This window comes from Myotis daubentonii, chromosome 1 (assembly GCF_963259705.1).
Source record: "Myotis daubentonii chromosome 1, mMyoDau2.1, whole genome shotgun sequence".
NCBI classification, from domain to species: Eukaryota; Metazoa; Chordata; class Mammalia; order Chiroptera; family Vespertilionidae; genus Myotis; species Myotis daubentonii.
Window position 1 is genome coordinate 126,789,127 of NC_081840.1, and position 22,093 is coordinate 126,811,219.

At 39.0% G+C, this 22,093-nt stretch overlaps 1 protein-coding gene across 1 annotated transcript in view; it reads right to left on the reverse strand.

The window, feature by feature from the left end:
* Positions 1-8,252: 8,252 nt before the first annotated feature.
* Positions 8,253-22,093, reverse strand: part of LOC132234060 (putative coiled-coil domain-containing protein 144C) — a 53,839-nt gene continuing 39,998 nt past the window's right edge. Inside the window, exons 9-13 of the mRNA XM_059695138.1 lie at positions 20,252-20,692; positions 16,837-16,943; positions 14,384-14,513; positions 9,021-9,302; positions 8,253-8,465 (exon numbers count right to left, since the gene is read on the reverse strand). Coding sequence (XP_059551121.1) covers positions 8,253-8,465; positions 9,021-9,302; positions 14,384-14,513; positions 16,837-16,943; positions 20,252-20,692 — 1,173 coding nt within the window. The remainder of the gene's footprint in view (positions 8,466-9,020; positions 9,303-14,383; positions 14,514-16,836; positions 16,944-20,251; positions 20,693-22,093) is intronic.

The following is a 22,093-nucleotide window of genomic DNA, read 5'->3' on the forward strand; positions in this document are numbered from 1 at the left end:
GCTTTAGCTCTGACTCCAGCTCTGAGGCCTCTGCTGCTGAAAGCAGGTATCTGGTTTGTTTGTGTTCTATAATCGAAACAATGTATCAACTCCAGCTCTGAGATCCCAGCTCGCTGCAAGCAGGTTTCTGGGGTTTTGTTTAGCTTCTTTATTTCTTATAATGTTTCAAACTGCAGGCTCAGATGCCGGCAAGGCAGGCGAGGAACGTTGGTTTCCTCCGTCACTGAAGCAAGCAAGCTTCATGTTAGGTTCAAGCTGCCTGGCTGCTGGCCGCCATCTTGGCTGACAGTTAATTTGCATATCTTGCTGATTAGCCAATGGGAAGGGTAGCGGTCGTATGCTAATTACCATGTTTCTCTTTTATTAGATAGGATATTTTATATATATTTTATTGATTTTTTAACAGAGAGGACAGGAGAGGGATAGACAGTTAGAAACACCAATGAGAGAGAAACATTGATCAGTTGCCTCCTGCACACCCCACACCAGAGATGTGCCCGCAACCAAAGCACATGCCCTTGACCGGAATCGAACCTGGGACCCCTCAGTCCGCAGGCAGACGCTCTATCCACTAAGCCAAACTGGTCAGGGCTGATATTTTTAAGTTAAATTTTGATATCATCCTTATTTTATTTTATTTTTTTTTATTTTTTTTAAATATATTTTATTGATTTTTTACAGAGAGGAAGGGAGAGAGATAGAGAGTTAGAAACATCGATGAGAGAGAAACATCGATCAGCTGCCTCCTGCACATCTCCTACTGGGGATATGCCCGCAACCCAGGTACATGCCCTTGACCGGAATCAAACCTGGGACCTTTCAGTCCGCAGGCCGACGCTCTATCCACTGAGCCAAACCGGTTTCGGCTATCATCCTTATTTTAAATGTTATAAAAATAAATGTAATTTAAACATAATAAAATCAAGTACATTTGCACATTTAAACTATAGCAATTCATTATCTAATTGTAAACAGGTTAATGTGAGAAGGAAATACATTGTCAGTTTGTAAATATCAAAAACATGTTTTTTATTGCAGAAAAAAACTGAGGAAAAATTTGCTGATCAAGGAGCTGAAAAATTAAGTAGAAAGAAAAATGAATGAAAAAAATGTATAGGAAGAAGTTGAGCAATTATTTGTTGCCTTTAAAAGATAAAATGACTACAGGGCAATTGTCTAAATGGACAAAATAAAGTGAAGACATGAGGAATCATATAGAGCATATAATTCATGTGATAAACAAGTTTGTTAAGCTCTGTTTCTGCCTTCTGAGAAACCAGCATCACCACTGTGAGAGTTTGAAAAGAAGTAAAATTCAGAGTAGAAAGGCACTGCCTTGTTGATGTAAACACGTGGTCTGTGTTTCGTGGGGAAGCACTGAGACTCAACATTTTGTGGAGACACAATGTTCTGTCTGCCATGTGCAAAGCTAAAGTCTTAGGAATAGTAACTGTTTTAGTTTTTATGTATTTGTATAGCAAGAGTTGTTAACTGAATACACATTTGAGAAATAGAAAAAATTATTTACATAAATTATTAGAGTTCTAATGTTTTCTGAAAGTCTTAGAAATGAACCGAAAGTCCAAAATCAATCAATGTAAAATTGAGCCTCCCTATTTAACACAGATTGAAAGGATAATGAGGAACTATGTGACATGCATTGTGTTAGGAACACAAATATTGAAAAACAGTTGAATATAAACAATTTTGAAATCAGAGAAATTCTATCCGTTATAAAATTATCAGGAATAAATTTTTAAGTTTTCAGTTCTAAGAAAACAATTCCAAGTGCAAGAAAATGTAGTAATATGTATGTTCAAGCTAATTTTAACTTTTGTAACTTATCATAATAAACTAAATAACACAGTTATATAAAACTGTGAAATCACTTCTGATGTATTGCACAAACATCCAGAATTAAACTAGAATGTGAAAACTGATGGTAAGAATTAACAAATCAGATATGTAGCAATCTATACCAGTACAATGGAATGAATTGGGCAAGACTCACCTCCATGTAATGACGCCAAAGGCAACAAACCTAAATATCATGAACGTGAAGAGAACTGAAATCACAAATTGGAGCAGTACTTTGGGTCGGGTGGCGGGGGCTGGCAGCCTGGGGGGAACCTCAGCTCGACCTGCACCCTCTCCAATCTGGGATCCCTCAGGGGAGCCCTCTCTAATCCGGGAGTTTCTGTCTGTCTTTTCAATCATATGAGCGAATTGTCTGAGACCCCCAACCCAGTTTGGTTTGTTGCTCACAGATTAATAGAGGCATTTTTTTTTCTTTGCTTCATTGGTGGAGACTTCCAGGAAGTTTTAGGATATCTTCCCTTTAATTTTTCCTAGACACTCTGATTTTACTTATGTCTCTCGCCTTTGCTTTACCTCCATCCCCAGCCTCAACAGTAACTTGCTCTAGGCTCACTTTGCTCTAGTGCAGCAGTTCTCAACCTGTGGGTTGCGACCCCTTTGGTGGTCGAACGACCCTTTCACGGGGGTTGCCTAAGACCATCCTGCATATCAGATATTTGCATTACAAGTCATAACAGTAGCAACATTACAGTTATGAAGTAGCAACGAAAATAATTTTGTGGTTGGGTCACAACATGAGGAACTGTATTTAAAGGGCCAGAAGGTTGAGAACTACTGCTCTAGTCTCTAGAAGAACTAGGATTCCTAGCATTCCTGGTGCTCCTGCCCTCTGGGCTTCCGCTTCTGGTCCTGAGGCTGCCATCAGAACTACAGTTCCCAGCATTCCTGGTGCTTCCCTTGCTCTGGGCTTCCACTTCAGGTCCTGGGGCTGCCACCAAAACTACTATTCCCAGAATTCCTGGTGCTCCCCAGGCTCTTGGTTTTCCCCAACTGACGGAGCCACGTCCCCCCAAGCTGCCAGCTCTCCCACTCTGTTCTCTGTATGCAAATTATGCGCCATCTTTATCAGGTTAATTTGCATACTAACTCCTCATTGGCTGGTGGGCATGGCTGCTGATTGTGGATTGTGAGCATGGCTTTAGCATAGCTGAGGGATGACTAATTTGCATGTTTCTCTTTTATTAGAGTAGATTGTGCTTAAAGTTAGAAAAACAATGCCGGATAAGACAGAGCACTACAGTAGGAATAGTTCAAAATGTTTAAACTTTGCAAATAAAGGGGATTGATAAACACATTCAATATTGATGTATTTGTAATATTTATTCTTTAGAATCATAGTTCAATAATTTTTAGAAGTCTGTTGTTTTATAATGCCCCATCCCAAAACCCACCCTTTTCTATTATTTTAGACATGTTACCATCTCTCATAGAATTAGTTGTTTTCCTAATGGCAATAATTACCTTCCCAGTGACTCTACAAAGCACCTTCTTTCCACAAGTCTAAGAATTTTGTAAACCCCAACTGCTATAGAAATTTGGCGACCTATCTCTATATCTTGATATATCTTCAGACTCTCTCTTCCGGAGTCCAGCATGATTTGGTGAACCAATGCCCCACAAGGAAACTATGTATACCTTGAAAATACAATGTTAAGTTTAAAATCAACTATTTTTTTCAATTTATATAGAAATACTAAGAGTAAGCACCTCACTCCTCCCAAAATATTAATTAAACAAAAACATTTCCACAAATATCTTCCCTTGCATTGCTTCTGCATTAACATTCTTTTCCCTCTCCATTTTGCAAAATGAGACATTTTCTGATTTTCTGGTGAGGACATTTCAAGTCTGCATCATAGTTGTGCTTAACAATTTACAAAAGCATTTGATTTTTTTTGTACCAGTAGCCCAGTTTTACAAATTTGTAACAATTGAGACTGTATTTGGCCTAAAGGCTGTCTAGAAATTCTTAGCTTTGCTCTTCTATGTTGTGTTATGAGGAAGCAAACTGAGAAAAAGAGGTTGAAGTCTCATTTAGCACAGGCCTGTGCTACCTTTCCCTGCATGAAAAACACCATAAAAACATAATTAAAACCATAAACCATCGTGCATTGATTGAAATGGGTATTTCAGTGTGTGACGTCAGCATCATGACAAAGTGTGTCTCCTCTTAAATCTACAACAAGTGGAACATCTAGAACCCAACAAAGGCACCTCTACTCACCTCGACAGTGGGCGTCTTGGGATGTGCAGGAGAGGCAGGATGGAGAGAGGAGCAGGGACAGGCCCCTCCTGCAGTTCTCCAAGGACAAGGCTGAACTTACAGCCCTAGCAAACACAGTACTGGTGGGGGAGGCAGGGTGCTGTGCCCACACCACTGCCCAGTAGAAGTCCCTCCTCCACCCCAAATCCAGATCCCTCCCCAGTTGCAGCTGTGCTCACACCACCACAGACCAGTAGCAGCAGCAGAGCCAAGTCTCCAGCCTCCAGGCCACAGAACAATGCTGTCAGTGGCCAAAGGGAAGGAGGCAGCAGCTCAGTGGGCTCACAAACTGGCTCCCCTCAACTGGCCGCACCCACACCTCCCCCCATGGGGTGCCCTGAGGCCCAGGCGACCAGGATACAGCATTGGCACCCACCACCCTAGTTACCCAGGCTGCCACTCCCATGTCCAAGGGTAAGCCTCATACACCTTGACTCACTGCACACCCTCCCCAAGCTTCAGTAGTACAGGTAAGAGAAAAGAAAAACTGCGCTATACCACCATCTACTGGAAAACAAAAGAAAGACCTGAAATTATCAACCTGCTGAATTGTGAAAATCACAACTTTCCTAAGAAAAGTGTTCAGCACTTCAAATGTGCCAGCAGAGGAACAGCCCATCAAGCAGCCTGGACCACTATCGTAACACTAACACAGAAAGAAAATGATAATTCTCCAGAAGGAAACTCAGAATACTGGATGATTATGATCTAAATGCACAGAGAAATCAAAATAGCAGTCATGAAGGAACTCAGCGAGATACAAGCAAACTCAAAAGTCAGTTCAACGAGCTCAGGAATGAAATGAATGAACAGAAGGAGTACTTTACCAAAGAGATGAGAAGTATAAAAAAGAACCAAACAGAAATTCTGCTGCTGAAGAAGTCAATAATAAGATGAAGGAGGAATATTTTAATAGCACTGATACACAATGAAAGCTAGTTGCTATTTCAAGACTCCCTATCATTACCATCTTAGTCATCAATTATTCTAGTGCTGTCCAGATAAACAGACCTAAGTACACATCATTTAAAAATTTAAATATTAATACATAAATTTAAAAATAAAAATTCAAATATTTGCTAAATTTAACTATTTTATGAATGTACAGCTGCTCAGCAAGACATTTTATAACAATTGGAATAAAAATGCTGAAGTAAATAGCAATTAACACTGTCCTTTGACGTAAGAAGATGACAAACATTTTCACTTAAAGAGAGAAATTTAACCTTTTAGTGCTACAAGTTTATTTAATTCATTAAAATGATTTATCTCCATTTCATTTAAGTAGCAAACATCCATAAATGGTTAAATATTTAGATGTTAATCATTCACTTATGCGTAGGGGTGGAAAAGTTGGGATTCAGCAAAACTTAAAAATGGTTATGAGCCATCACCAATTTAAAATCGATTAGAAAGTAAGCCAAAGCATCTCCAAGTACACCACTGGTTATTAGACAAGAATATATAATTTCTAAAATCAAACTGACATGCAGCTTTTTAAGAAGTTTAAAATGTGTCACTTAAGGCATATTAATTGAATAAAGTTAATGATAGGTATCTCGCAAATTAGAGATCCAGGGACTTAAAAGTGATTGTAAAATTTCTGTCTCCTTTCTACATTAGCACAATAATTAAGACTTTTTATTAGTGTGTACTAGTCAATTAAGCAACTCGGAATTTCACCAAATGAAACACAAGAATCATATCAGAAATCTGAAACCCAAGAGGAAAAAAGATAATATAACTAACCTGTGGTAAGTTGAAGTGCATGGACTTGAGGTAGGAATCCCCAGGCTTTCTCTTGGAATAAAATTTCTCTTGCTGAGCTCTTTCTCCCAGAAAAGTTTGTTGCTAACTTCTGCTAGCTTCTCCTTAGTCCTAGGAAAACTGTAAACAACAAATGCTTAGTATTTATTTTTCTCTAAGTGACTTGCAATTTTTTTAAGTCGCCAGGATAGTAAATGGAATTGCCCATTAAATAGCATTTTAGCAATGAAAACGTGTCAGAACAGATCTGCTCTATTCAAGTATAGGTTCTTAATTTTTCTAAAAAAGCACTTATGTTTCCAGGCAGTGGGGGGAGGGGGTTCCTAACTAAGTACTTAATCCAAAGTGGGGAGGCTATCAGTGATGCAGACGGCTTATCAGGTAATACTTGCTGCCTCTGGAAGGGCTGTACTTACAAGACCTTTTAAGGTGCCCTTGGACATATTTAGTAGCAACTTCAGAGATTTAAAAAAAAAGTCCTCAAAGACATTCTCAAACATTTGCCTTCACCACCCTTGTACAATACACTCATTACCTTGGAGATATTAATCATTTAACACCCAGGCATTATTTCGAACAACAACCTGTAAGGGAGAACAGATATCCTGGCTGGTGATCAAATGAATGAAAACAGCTCCAGCGGCCATCTATCTATGTTATAAAAGGCCCGTGGCCATAATGCTGGAACGCCAGAACAGCCAAACAACCTGTCACCAGGAGGTGCATGGAGCACCTCTCACTCCCTCTCCCCAGCCTGCCAGTCACTTGGCACAGAGTCGGGGTCTGCGGCCTGCGCGGCGGAGGCAGCGAGCTACTCTCACAGGGCGGGCCTGGGGTCTTGCCAGTATGGTGGGTCTGGGTTTTGTGTGATTTTGCTTGCTGGGCCTCTAGTTATGCAAAGTGTCTCCTTGGGAGTTCAACTGAAGACTGGGCATTTGATCACTTGCTATGATGAGTGCTGACCACCAGGGGGTGGTGAGGAATTAAGGGAGGCCCAGGCTGGAAGCCCAAAAGCCTGATAGGCCCTGATCGCTCTGGCCAGGCCTAGGGACCCGATCTGTGCACCAATTTCATGCACTGGGCCTCTAGTCTATTGATAATAACAAAGTTCACAAATCAAGAAAGTAAATATACCAAGTACCAGAATGAGTTGGAGTAACATAACCCTTTGTGTTTAAGCTTTTATCTTAGCTATTTCTATTTAGGGGACTTCTGACAAGGAATTATACTAATAAATAGTAATATGCTAATTAGACCGGAAACCTTCTGAAGACCTTCTGACAAAGCCACAGGCTTGGCTAGCCTGCAAACCACCCCCAAACGGCCCTCAGCCCCTCACCCAGGCTGGTCATGCTCCCCCAGTGGGGACCCTCACCCCAATGAGGGCATTGCCAGCCTGCAAATGGCTTTCAGCCCCTCACCCAGGCTGGCCATACCCTCCAGTGAAGTCCCCCACCCTGATGGGGGCATGGCTGGCCTGCAAACCACCCCAGCCACTCACCCAGGCTGGCCACGCCCCCCAAGGTGACCCACATTGTGATTTGAGACCCCCTTCAGGGCAGACCAACCAGCCCTCACCCATGCACCAGGCCTCATTCTACATTAATAAGAGGGTAATATGCTAATTAGACCGGGAGACCTTCTGGATGTCTGTCCGGACAGAGTCATAGTGGTGGGGCCAAGACAGAGGTGGTTAGGGGCAATCAGGCCAAAAGGGGAGGGCAGTTGGGGTTATCAGGCTGGTGGGGAGGGGCAGCTGAGGGCGAGCAGGCCGGTAGACAGAGTGGTTAGGAGCTATCAGTCAGGCAGGCAGGTGAGCAGTTAGGAGTCAGCAGTTCCAGATTGCGAGAGAGTTATCTGACTGCCGGTTTAGGCCTGATCCCTGTGGGGATTTCCCACAGGGATCAGGCCTAAACTGGCAGTCGGACATCCCCCAAAGGGTTCCCAGATTGGAGAGGGTGCAGGCTGGGCTGAGGGATAACCCCTCCTCCCCTGTGCACCAATTTCGTGCACTGGGCCACTAGTTTTATAATAATATCGCTGTTTAAATTTTAGAGCTTCAAGAGACTCAGCTTAAAGACTAGTAGTAGACCCAGATAACTACATGGAAATATTAACTGGGGAAAATAAAGGCAGGTAAAAGCAAAAATAGGGGGAGAGATGAAACTGTCTTAGAGGGACATTTGAAAGGTAAGTTTATTTACTAACATCACTTTCCAAAGTTAAACGACCTAGTTGGCTTTCCTGCCCTACTAATCTATGAACCTGGCCCAATAGTAACTATGTGTAAAATTTAGAGGCTAATTAATGAGTTAAATTTATTTTCTCTGATTCTGCATTTGACTTAGTCAGTTAGCTGATTTTCCAGTAACTTTCTGCCTTCCAATTCTTCTTGGCAGAGTCGCACATATTTCTCCAATTCTCTTTCGATATCATCTTGAGAAGTTTGTACTTTAGAGATTTCTGATTCCAGTTCTTTATTTCTGAGTTCCAAGTGACTTGTTGAAGCCTGATCATTTGTCATCTGCTCTGACATTTCTTGAGATGCTCTTTGTCTCTACAGCAAATAAAAAAGATACATTCTTAAAGTAATTATAAGCTGAACACTTATATTTGTTTTCTTTAGCTTTGAGTCATCAACTCAGAGATCAGCTTTAAGTGTGAAAAAAGCTGAAATTTAAAATAGTTATCATCAATGTCCACTGAATTAAATCTGAGTTATAAAGTTAATCATTCTTCTATTAGTACGCATGTAATCTGATAATTCAAAGAATAATAGAATCAGTGTAAGATATTAAAAGTTAAAAAATATAACTTAATTCAAGAGTATGGTACAATTTTAAAATCATGTTTTTTACCTTTTCTTCCTAATAGTCTTATTTTACATCAACTGGTCTTAAAACTAAAATGAAGGATCATTTGGAAAGATCAATTTAGTGATAATGTTGGAAACTAAAATAATGAAAAGGAAAAACAAATGCCACCTTCCTTCCAGAAATCTACAAAATAAATTGCTATTAAAGGGAGTAAAGGAAAGGCAAAAATACTGTATTTATCCGAAAGGTAATTTGCAGTGAAATGAATTAAAGCAAAAATAAATAAAAAAATTAACCTGTAAAAGTGAATTGACTTTTTCTGCTTTGTTTTCTACATCCCGCCTTGCTCTTTCTTCAAGCTTCTTTTTATAGTCTTCTAATTCACAGATTTCTACCATATTCGTTTCTATATTTCTGAGGTTTACTCTTTCTTGTTTCGCCTTCTTTACTCTATCCTTCAGTTCTTCACGTCTCTTTAGAAGTGCTTCCATTGATAACTCCTGTTGAGGTGTCTTTTCCTCATCAAGACATATGCATTTTGAAGATGACGGTTGCAGTTTTGCTATAAGCTCATCATTCTGCATGAATAAAAGAATATAGTTTGGTTATGAAGGTGTGGACACCAGTATGAAATTTTGCAATGAATTCAGTGGCAATAAAATGTTACCTATACTCTGGTAGGGTCTTAGAATGTGAAACCTTCAATTACTCAGAATCAAGACCAAAGTTAAAACAACCAGGAGTCACAAAAATGTATTTACTGTTGTCATCTTTGCCACACAACATCTCTTCTGCCCTTGATTTTATACTCTTTTTTTCTATGACTGTTTCATGTCTTTCCTCCACAAAATGACTATGCATTGCTCCTGAATAGAAAGTCTCATATCTCTTCCCCCATCTTAACACTTCATAATCTTACACAAAAGTTTTAGGGATATGGTATTCAGATATTCAGGACTGAGTCAACAAATGCCTCACAAAATAAGACTTTCGAAATGAGACTAATTAATTAATCTTATAAATATAGACTCTAATGTCATATGTCTTTTATTGAACTATGAACGTTTGATGCTAATTGGAATTGCATTCCAAAAAGAAATTATTCCCTGCATTACTGAGAAATTACATTTCTCACTGTAAAAGTTTAGCGAGATGAGCCCTACATTTTTTAGAATAAAAAAAAAATGGGGATGGGGGCTTTATCCAATAGTGCTATCTTGAAATTCTTTGTTACTTCCCATACAATAAGAGAACATATTAAGCAAACACAATATCATCAACAAAAACAAACTTGCTGGAATGTCTGTGATCATGACTTGGGAAGAACTACTTTCCTTCAAATACAATGATTATTTGGTAAGACAAGGTGAGGGATGTCGAGTTTTTGAAGCACGCCTCCAGATTCTCTGGCACTTGTCCAGGAAATAGGTGCTGGCCTCAGTGCTACCTGGGTTCTGGTGAATAGGAGATGGTGACTGCTGTGTGACTGCTATGTCTGGGTGCCATCGGACTCTCTCCCCAGGGAAGCTCACCCTGGGAACCCAGCCACCATGTTGTGAAGAACGAAGCAGCCCAAGCCACATGGTCATCCTCACACAGGTGTCCAGCTGAGACTGCCCCAGCGAGCGTCCCAGCCAAAAGCCCGCTGCACCTGAGAAACCCGTGAATGAACAAGCCTTTGATGTTTCCACTTCCCAGCTTCAAGTCATCCCAGCTGATGGCAAGTGGAAAAGCAATGAGCTGGCCTCACTGCCGATTTGTGAACAAGTAAATGCTGCCTTAAGACACGAGGTTTGGAGGTGGTTACTAAGCAGCAATAAGTAACTGGCACAGATACTGACATTAAAAATAGAGTGCTGGCACTAAAAAAGAAACACACACATATGGGAGCACCTCTAAACAGGGACAGGTGGAACCCGACATAATGTAGAGAAGCGTGAGAATGAAAACCAAAAGGGCCTCCAAGAAAGGGTGAGTGGAGGCCTGATGGCCCCTGAGGAGGCTGACAGCAAGGGCTTCTGGGCAAGTGAACACAATGACACTGAAAGGAAGATGACAGGGATTCTTGCTAGGAAGCAGCTGAAAGTGAAATCGATGAGAACCATAAGCTAAAAATAGACAAATAAATATAAAAGGACCCCATTTACCGGTTTAAAAATATCTATTTCCCGTTTATACCTTCTCCCACATGTCCAATTGTCAAATAATCCTAACATAAAGAAATGGCTTGTGGGCTAACATCAAATCCAGGGTGTCCAGAAAACATGTTCGAAGGATGAAGCCAAGACTTATAAAACCCTTAAGAGCGAAGAAATATTTATGTGGTGCTTCAAAGGATTTTCAGAATGTAAGAATTTTAACGGCACTGTCCTACAACACCTTCAGGAAGCCCAGGTGAAGAGCTGATCTGAAAACAAGTGGTGAGGTGGCTTTTCTAATGCCATGAACCCCAATAAAATTAACTGGACAGACACTCGAAGTTCCTAAGAGAATGCTAGTTTGGCCTCCTGAAGGGAGACAGAGACAGTACACAATCAAAAGAGCCTGTGGGCCTCAGATGTTCCACAGGAGGAAGCAGGCTGTAAAAAGAGCTGCAAGCACAGGCCATTTCTTATGAAAAGGACAGAGCAAGTCTCAGAGGGAATAGCCAAGGGCCACAGAGAAGCACTCCAAGGTCAGGACTAAGCTTTCCTTTCCTCAGTGAGGAGACAGAGAGGATTATGAAATCATTTTAAATCTCAGTGGCAAAACAACTGCAATGCCTTTTGGTACCATTTAAATACAATTTCTCTAGCTTACTTCAAGCTTGCTTGTATGTTACACCACAGTGTTTCTCCATAGGAAACAAATTGGCTTTAAACTTTTGAGATTTCAGCCCTAGCTGGTTTGGGTCAGTGGATGGAGCAGCAGCCTGCAGACTGAAGGGTCATGGGTTCCATTCAGGCCAAGGGCACATAACTGGGCTGTGGGCTCAATCCCCCAGTAGGGGGCACTTAGGAGACAGCCGATCAATGATTCTCATCACTGATGTCTCTCTCTCTCTCTCTCTCTCTCTCTCTCTCTCTCTCTCCCTCTCTCTCTCTCCCCTTCCTCTCTGAAATAAATAAATAAATAAATAAATAAATAAATAAATAAATGTATGTGTGTGTGTGTGTGTGTGTGTGTGTGTATATATATATATATATATATATATATATATTTTTTTTTTTTTTAAATAAAATAAAATAAAATTTGAGACTTCAAGGCAGGCATTTCTAAAGAGGAAAGGCGACAGTCCAGGTTTTAATCTTCTCCTCCCCAGGCAGTGACACCTACCAGCGTCTATGAATTATGAGTTAAACACAATGAAGGAAATGGCTAAGTCAGCAGATCCTGTTACTAGGATTTCATGGAAATGGAAGTGAAGTGGGAGGCACTGGGTTAGAGGTTGAAGGTTTGAATGCAGAAAAAAAAAGGAATGGGTGTTATCTTTGTAAGCCTACTTTCCCATCATGTCACAGAGTCAGCAAAACATAAGCTGGCCATAAGCTTTATCAAGAAACAAGAAATCTCCATAAAAGTACAGGTAAAAACATTCCACTACACTGACTTTTCTTTTATTACATAAAAGAGCTGGTACTATGCAAGATGACTGGGAAAGATACTCTTAAAATTTGATTTGGTACTGGCATAAGGACAGACTTATTCATCATTGAATTTGAAGGGAGAAACCAAATCTTAACCCAATTTCTGGCCAACTGCTTTTTGACAAGGGTGCCAAACAAATAAATCAGATATGAATAGTCTTTTTAGCAAATTGTCCAGGGACAGCTGGATATCCACATGCAAATGAATAAAATTTGACCTCTATCTCAGACCATACATAATAGTTAACTTAAAATGTAAATGCTAAGACCATAAAAGACTTAGAAGAAAACATAGGTGTATATCTTCATGACTGGATTTGGCACCGTTTAAATACAATGTCCCCTCTGCCTTACTTCAAGTTTAGATGTGAAACAAAAAGACAAAAATAGATTAACTGGACTTCATCAAAATCAAAATCGTCTGTGCTATCAGGAAACTGAAAGGGTGAGCTAGTGAATGGAAGAAATATTTGAAAATCCTTTATCTAATAAGGGATTTGTATGTAGGACATTTAAAGCACTCTTGTATTCAATAATACAAAAACAATCCAATTAAAAATGGGCAAAGGAATTGAATAGTTTTTCAAAGAATATATACATGTCAAAAGATGGTGAATATCACTAGTCATTAGAAAATTGCAAATCAAAACCAATAATAAGATGCCACTTCACACCCACTATAATGGCCACAATAATAATAAAAAAAAAAGTAATGACGAGTGTTGGCAAGAATGTGGAGAAATTGGAACCCTCATACACCATCAATTAAATGCAAATGGTGCAGCCACTGTGGAAAACAATCAGGCAGTTTCTCAAAAGGTTAAAGATCTGATCAATCAATTCCATTTATAATTATATTCCCAAGAGAATGAAAACAATATGTTCACATAAAAAGTTGGACATGAATGTTCATAGCAGAATTAGTAACACCACCAAAAAGTGGAAGTAACCCAAAGGTTCATCAAATGATGAATAGATTTTAAGAAATGTGGTCGCTTCATGCAATGAAACGCTATTCAGCAATAAACCGGCATGAAGTACTGGTGATACGTGCGACAAAAGAGATGTGCCTTGAAAACATTACGCTACATAAAAAAGGCAGTCACAAAGGAGCACCTACTGTGTGATTCCACTGATATGTAATGTGCAGAACAGACAAATCTAGAGAGACTGAGAGGACAGTAGTGTTCCTGAGGGCCAGGAAGAGGGGGGAAGTGGAAGCTGGCACAGGGTGGTTGGTGAAGGGCACTGGGCTACTTCTTAGGGGGATGAAAATGTCCCCAAACTGACTGTGATGATGACTGTGTAACTCTTTGAATACAGAAAAAGGCAATGAACTGCACACTTTATTTATTTTTTAAATATATTTTATTGACTTTTTGCAGAGAGGAAGGGAGAGGGATAGAGAGTTAGAAACATCGATGAGAGAGAAACATCGATCAGCTGCCTCCACCACACACCCTACAAGGTACATGCCCTTGACCGGAATCAAACCTGGGACTCTTCAGTCTGTAAGCCGATGCTCTATCCACTGAGCCAAATCAGTCAGGGCTGAACTGTACACTTTAAATGAGTGAACTGCATGGTATGTTCATTATGACTCAGTAAAGCTGCCACCAAAAATTTTTTGGACTTGGTGCTGGTGCCAGGGTTCAAGACATAGAGCAGTGGTTCTCAACCTTCTGGCCCTTAAAATACAGTTCCTCATGTTGTGACCCAACCATAAAATTATTTGCATTGCTACTTCATAACTATAATGTTGCTACTGTTATGAATCATAATGTAAATATCTGATATGCAGAATGGTCTCAGGCGAACCCTGTGAAAGGGTCGTTCAACTACCAAAGGGGTTGAGAACTGCTGACATAGAGAGTTAACAGTAGGCCCTTTTTATAGAAAAGTGATAAAGAAAAAGCTGATACCAAGTCTATAAAATTAACAGAAAAACCTATATTTCACTACTTAAAGCATTGAATGATATCTATTTCCCCAAATTAGGTGAATTTTAGGTCACAAAACTGATTTAAAATTACCTTCTGTTTTGGCTTTTCAGACTGAATTTCCATGTCAGCTGGACTTGGTTTTGAATCTCCAGGGAAACTAAGGTCTTCATGATCACATTCATTTAATTTCTTTTTTATAACTTTTAAGTGTTCCTTAATTCTGAAGAAATACACAAAATGGGTATGTCAAATTCTTTAAGAATAAATATTTAATTATTATTTAAACAGATATTATGTTTATAAAATCATATAAAATAAGCAAATCTATAAATTATGATGCTCTCATTTGTTCTAATCTAATATTGTCTGAAAGCATACTATCTAAATTATAATCTTCTGTAAATAAAATGAAAAAAGTCATGACATATGTGATATGGATATATAGTTAATATTGTAACTATATAGAGTCCTTATAAATAAGTTATTAATATTCATTTGACTATGTTAATATAAAACATTAATCTATTATTAAATATCAACTAGAAACCAGAAATCAGTATCCAAGGTGAAAAAGAAAACCATAATTACATGTGAATGTTTTGAAAAGACACAAAAATACCTTTTGGTACCTACTGACAATAGACTACAAGGAGGAAGAAAATTACCAACATCAAGGATATCATTCAAAACAGAAGGAGAAGCAGGAAAGAAGAATCTTTGAAGTGTGAGTGGAAGGGGAAACCAGAAAGAGGTAGAGGTTTAGAAGAAGGGAAATCAGAGAGATAATGTGAAGTAGTCTCTTCAAGACTGTTTTAAGAAGAGATCTTTGCTAGCACAATGTTAAGAAAATGAAAGGGTTAAAATATAGAGAAAGACAGTAAAGTGAGAGGAAACACACTGAGAGAATCAAGGAGAAAACTTAAGAATTCAGCCAATAAGCAGAAAGGAAGCCAGGTGGGGGCTCCCCAGACATGGGAAAGATGCCATTGTGTTTCTATGAGTGATAAACACAGGATTACCCAGCTTCTTCTTTAAATCATACAAACATTTTGTATATGTGATATCTCTTATAACTAAAAAAAGAGAAAGAAACATAAGCCAAATCAAGATAATTACTGGCATCCTTAAACAGTGACACAGATAGGCTTAGTTATTAAATTACTAGGGGTATGGTGCACGAATTCATGCACAGGTGGCATCACTCGGCCTGGCCAGTGATTGGGGCTGATTTTGGCCATCTTGCCCAGTCCCAATTGGGGCCGATAGGAGCTGGCCAAGGGGAGGGACTGTGGGAGGTAGGCCAGCAGCGGGAGGTTGGCCGTGGGAGTGCACTGACCACCAGGGGGCAGCTCCTGCATTGAGCATCTGCCCCTTGGTGGTCAGTGGGTATCATAGCAACCAGTGGACCAGTTGTTCAGACAACCAGTAGTAACAGTCACTTAGGCTTTTATATATACACTAGGGGCCCGGTGCACGAAATTCGTGCACTGGGTGTGTGTGTGGGGGGGAGTGTCCCTCAGCCCAGCTTGCCCCCTCTCACATACTGGGAGCCCTCAGGCGTTGACCCCCATCACCCTCCAATCACAGGATCGGCCCCTTGCCCAGGCCTGACGCCTCTGGCCTAGGCGTCGGGCCCGGGCAGCGGGGACCTGCAGTGGCAGCGGGGGGCGCCGTGATCGAGCGGGCTCCGACCCTGCCCCTGCAGGATGCCTCTGGCTGAGGCGTCCGGCCCGGGCAGCGGGGACCCGCAGCTGCAGCGGCCCCGCGATCGTGGGCTCTGCTTTAGGCCCAGGCAAGGGACCCCTAGCTCCTGGGACTGCCAGCTTCGACCATGCCCAGCTCCCATCACAGGCTCCACCCCTACTTCCTGCTATCAATGGCCAGGGCGGAAAAGGCGCCTGATTCTCCGATCATGGCTGGGGGGCAGGGCAAAGGCGGCCCCAGGGCTGCCTTTGCCCTGCCCCCCAGCTCTTAGCTCCCCCCTGGGTTTCCGATCACTGTCAGTGGCAGGGGGCTTCTTCCTGCTTTCCCTTTCGCCTCCCTGCATTGTGCCTACATATGCAAATTAACCGCCATCTTGTTGGCAGTTAACGGCCAATCTTAGTTGGCAGTTAATTTGCATATAGCCCTGATTAGCCAATGAAAAGGGTATCGTCGTACACCAATTACCATTTTTCTCTTTTATTACTGTTGATAGATTTGAGTGCAGAAGGGACGCATACTATGAGAAGAAGGGAATATCACCAGAGAGAGCAGATATGTTGCACAATTAAAAATTCAAGGTAGACATGAAAAGAACAGTTGACAGGATATGCAAAGGCATCCTCATTATGGTTTTAGGAATCATAAAAGAGTAAGTACAATATCATGGCCCTCAACGCAGTTTCAGATTGTGCTGTGTGTTTCTCCAGTAAGTTTTTAAATAGGATAATTTAATTATAGAAATTACAGAGGAAATAAATTTGTATTTCAGTTTTAATAATGTAAAATGACAGTTAAATCTTAATTCATGGCAGAAATGCTCTGAAATATTAAAATCTTACCCGGTAATCTCTTTTTCTAAATCACCAATTTCATTTTCTTCTTGCTGCAACCTCTGTTGCAGAAATATGTTTAAGTCAATATATTTCTTTAACTCTTCTTTTTTGTGCTGAAACTTTGAAAAATATTTGAAAGAAAATTATTTTTAAAAATCTAGAGACTCATTCTTCTTTTTAAAAAAATATGATTTCTAATGAATTCATGAATAACATGCGTAGACAAGTTTATAAAAGGTAGTAGACAGGTTTATAAAATCTAGTTTATAAACTTGATGCCAATAGGACAGATTTCAAAAATAATGACTTCTTACAGCACCTTAAATTGATTTTACATTTTCACCACTTTCTTTCTGGAAATTAAATTGCTAAAGTTGGTGAAAACAGAGGTTTTGATATAAAAAATACTAAGGGCTAAAATATTTTTTAAGGCTACATTGACCTTTTAGTTTCTAAAGATGCCCTAGATACATTTTCATCAATAGTTCCAGATATTCCAGGTTCAATTAAATCACATCTTACTAAGGTAATCTTTGAAAACTTCCCATGCAGTCCCCATTACCTTATGGTGGTAATCTGACTTTAGGATGAGGTAGAATCTCATTCTCTGTAAGCTTTCTTTCATAGGTTTCATTTTCTACTTTTGTATTAAACACTTTCCTCTTTAAATAAAATGTCTTCTCTATATTACATAAAAACATAACTTTTACTTGATTTTTGTAGCTTTTTCTGTCATCCTGTTGTCCCCATCCATTAAAATATAACATTTTTAATGCAAGGTCTCACCCACATATTCATATTTTCACCATTCAATCTTATTTATTTTATTTTTTTTACATAAGAAGCTGACTTTCAATCCCATAATTTCACTAAATTTTTTTGAGAGTCATCTTATTTTAGTCCTTTAATGCTTCACTTCTCAGCAGCGGCTGATAACAGTGATCACATACCCACTGTTCCTCCAGTCCCTCAACTGCACTTCATTTCTAAACAGTAAACATGATGTACAGTCTTCTACTCTGTTTATTACTTTTTTATTCATTTATTTTTGTTGGGTTTGGGGGGGAAGGAAGTGGTAGCATGTTTATTTTTCTTCACCCTGCTGAATGCCACAGACTAGAACTACACTGAGGTTGAAGGGAGATGTAACAAGTTTAAGAAACTCAATACCTGGTTTTATAACTTGATGACCTTTGTTTTGAATACTTAAGCTAAAGATAAGGACTAGAGATTATGTACTTAGCATAAGAAAATAAGTATATAATCAATACAACCGAAATTATGAGGAATTTCAAAAGGACAGAAAGATAATAGCATCTAACAAAGAATCCCTAAAAGACCGAAAGCTGATAGGATCAAATCCCAGACATACACAGAAGAGGAATACTCGGAAGAATAAATTAGGGGAGCTCCAGTCCAGCAGTGGATAGAGACAGTGGTCACCAAAGACAATGGGGTGTTTTTTTCACCTTTTAGTATGGAAAATTTCTAACAAACAAAAGAAGATAAGATATTATATTGGCCTCCCATAGGTTCAGCGCCCAGGTTCACAATTTTATTTTTAATTTCTTTTCTACCTTCTTTTTTATTTTCTTTCCATCACGATGTATCCCCACTATGGCCTTTTCCATCTCCATCCAACTCCATCACACACCTGGAAATCACCAGTTGTCCATGTCCATGAGTTCTCTCTAATTTTTTCTCTTTTTGCTCCATCCCTACACCATCCCCCAACACCACCACCATGAGCAGCAGACAAGTACCATATGATTTCACTCATACATGGAATTTAATGAACAAAGTGAACTACCAAGCAAAATAGAAACAGACTTCCAGAAAGCAGTCTATTCCCTTCTTAAAATTCTCTCAGAGATCCTTCAATCTCAACACTTCAAACCAGATTCCCTCATCAACATTTCCAGCCTTAACCCCTTTACTGAGATCATCTGTACTTTTCTTTCTCCCTTCTTGCTCCTCATAAACAATATCCTCAACCACACACTCATAAACCATGAGTGACCTGGATTGCCCTTGTAGATTGCTAAGCTTGTACATTTTATGTTGATTCTTATTGGCGTTACTTTGAGTGTACTACTGCTGTGTTCTGAGTTTGGGGGCACCTTCACCGTTAGGATGTTGACCAGTATTTTCTGCCTTGTTTGTCTCTTATAATGCAAATGTTTGTTTGCAAGTGGCAGATGATCAATTATTTGCCTTTAAAAATAATAATAAATTCTTATTTCATAAAGACCTGACCAATAAAAGTCTGAAGTTCTTTTCAAAAGTTATCTCAATTATATTGTTTGAAGGCTTGGGAAAGCTAGAGCTATCTTCTTCTTGCCAATGCAGACTCTTTACCTCAACACTGTGTTGAACAAATATCTGGGTTTGAATTCCAAGACTGCCAGTGATATAAAGTATTTAGTTGTATCTTAAAAATAGTTAAGCTCCAATGTGTTCAATTTATACAAAGATAGGTACACTTATATCAAATAATATCCCCCACAGACAAATTAAGACATAGAAAGATAAGATTATCTCTTGGGAAGAAAATTAAGACAATGAAAAATTCAGGGCTAAAGCATTCCGCACAAATGAGATGACAAGTGCAGAAATGAATGAGGTCAGTGAGAGTTGAAACAGAGAATGCTTCATGGAGGGGAGATTGGGAGCCAGGTCCGAATAGATATATGATGAGGCAGAAGGGAAAGAAACTGAAAAGACAGAATGGACAGCATGAGTAAAGGCTGAGAGATGCTGAAATCAGCCCAGTTATCTCAGAGGATAAAAATCTGATGAAAAGAAGAGAAAAACCTATGTTTACACAGTGACTTATACAATAGTGCTCATAGTTGAATTACTAACAGCCCAAAAGTGAAAACAATACAAATTTCCATCAATTGATAAATGGATAAGTGGAAGAGCCACGTGATGAAGTATTGTTTGGCAATAAAAAGAAATAAATAAAATATTGTTATGTGCCATAATATGGACACACTTTTAAAATATGACATTAAGGGAAAGAAGCCAGTCCAAAGGACTATAGCTTCTGTGATTGCATATATATGAAATATCCAGAATAAGCTAATCAATAGAGACAGAAATGAGACTGGTTTTTGCGAGGAACTGCTAGTTACTGCTAAGTGGTGTGGAGTTTGTTTCTGGAGTGATAAAAATATTATATAATTGACTGAGGTGATAGATGCACAACTCTCTGAATATGTTTAAAATATTGAGTCATATAATTTAAATAGGCAAATTATACAATGTGTGAATTATATCAATATTTTTAAAATATCCATTAGTGGACCTAGATTTAACTTTTTTAGTTGTCATTTGTGGATGTACATATAACAATGATCTGAACATTTTCATGCTTTCATAATATTTCCAAGTGAGAGAAAATGAAAGATATGCCTACTTCAACTGGTATGTAGAATGACCTTCCCGTACAAAACCATTCATCTCTTGCTCTCTGGAAAGTAAGTTGTAGGTCTTCTTTTGATGTCTGACAACGCTCATGATCCTGTTCAGTGGTAGCCAGTCTAGACCGGTATGATTCAACTTCTGCTTCCAGTCTTCCTCTCTTTTGTTGTTCATCCTCCAGTTTACTGTTTAGCACAGTATTCTCAGCTCTCAGAACTTCAAGCTGCTTATTGTGTTGAAATACTGTTTTTCTTAATGTCTTTTTAAGACGGTCATTCTTTACTTTGACAATTGAAATTTCCTCAAAACATTTTTTTCCCATTTCCTGGACCTGATTTCCTGCTGTGTCTATTTCTAGTCTTAGCTTGGCATTTTCATCCCGCAACATGCAATTTTCATGCAATAGACTTTCTTCTTTGTTAGAATTCTCAGAAACCTAAATAACACAAAGGAGACTTTTAGCTACAACATTGAAAAACATGCCATGGTAGCTTCTGAAATTAAAGAATAACTATGATTATGATTTTAAAAATTGCAATAAGTAGGTATCCCTTGGAAAAAATAGAGTTAGATCCAATTCTCTAACTTTTTCCAAGCACATCATCTCTAAATTTCAAAAATTTAATATACAACTATGAATTTTTAAAATGAAAAATATCACAAGAGAATTATAAGAGTCTCAAATTGGAAAGGGGTTTCCTCAATCACCACAAATCCAGAATGCATTAATTGATTACTAACTCTTTCTACACTTAAAAATTGAGATTACAGTCTGAACACACAGCTGCTCCAAGGTAAGAGTATTAACCCTCCATATATTAGGATAAACTAAATTTCCTAAAATTTTTCCCCCAATATTATCCCATAGATATTCTATTTTTCTAATACATTCCTAGACAGTTATAAAGACTACCTCCATGAACAACTGATAACCAAGCATTTTCCTAAGCACTTCTACATCCATCAATGACCTCATTCAGTTATCACAATCTGGAATGGAGGGGTTAAAAAGATAAACAAGTTCAGGATTTTCCCCAGGTTTTCAGACTCCACAATTCGTGCTCTTGCACCAGTCCATAGTTCCTCTCCAGTGTGGATATAAAAACACAAAAGAAGCCTATGTTTCAAAAAACAAATGATGAATAAGGTAAAATGTACAGAGTCGTCTTAGAAAATCATGAGTTTTTTGTTGCTGCAATAACTTTCATTTCTTATTCATGATGTTTAAAGTAGTATTAAATGTGAAATGTGCGTAGGGGGGTGGTGGGAAGGAATACACTGAACTACTTTACTAGGAATAAGATACTTATCAATAAGTTGTCACTAAGTATATATTACAGCATGCCATTCTCTTCAGAAGTCCCTTGTATTAAAATGGGATACTACTTAGAACAAATTGTTACTTTTCTCAAAAGTAGAAGAATGACATCTAAAATATCATCTTTGAACTGGTTATACCCTCCTCCATTCCATCAGTGGAAGTGAAAACTAACCTCTCTATTGATATATCAAGGAAATAAAATCACTGCCCAAATTTGGAACATCTGTTGTTAGTAACAATATCTTTGAGATCATGACAACACATTGATTCCTACGGAAAATATTAAAAGCCTCCCCTTAAGATGAGGCCATTGTGAAGTCACTGCTTGACCGTTGGAGACAAGTGGATTTGAATTAACAATATCATTTTATCTAATGGACCCAAAATGTCACCCCTGTCTCTCTCTCTCACACACACACACACACACACACACACACGTGCATGCTTTCTAAATCCTCTTTAGTTTTCATATGTACAGTATTGTTTTTTTTTAAATATATACACACCCATGCATAC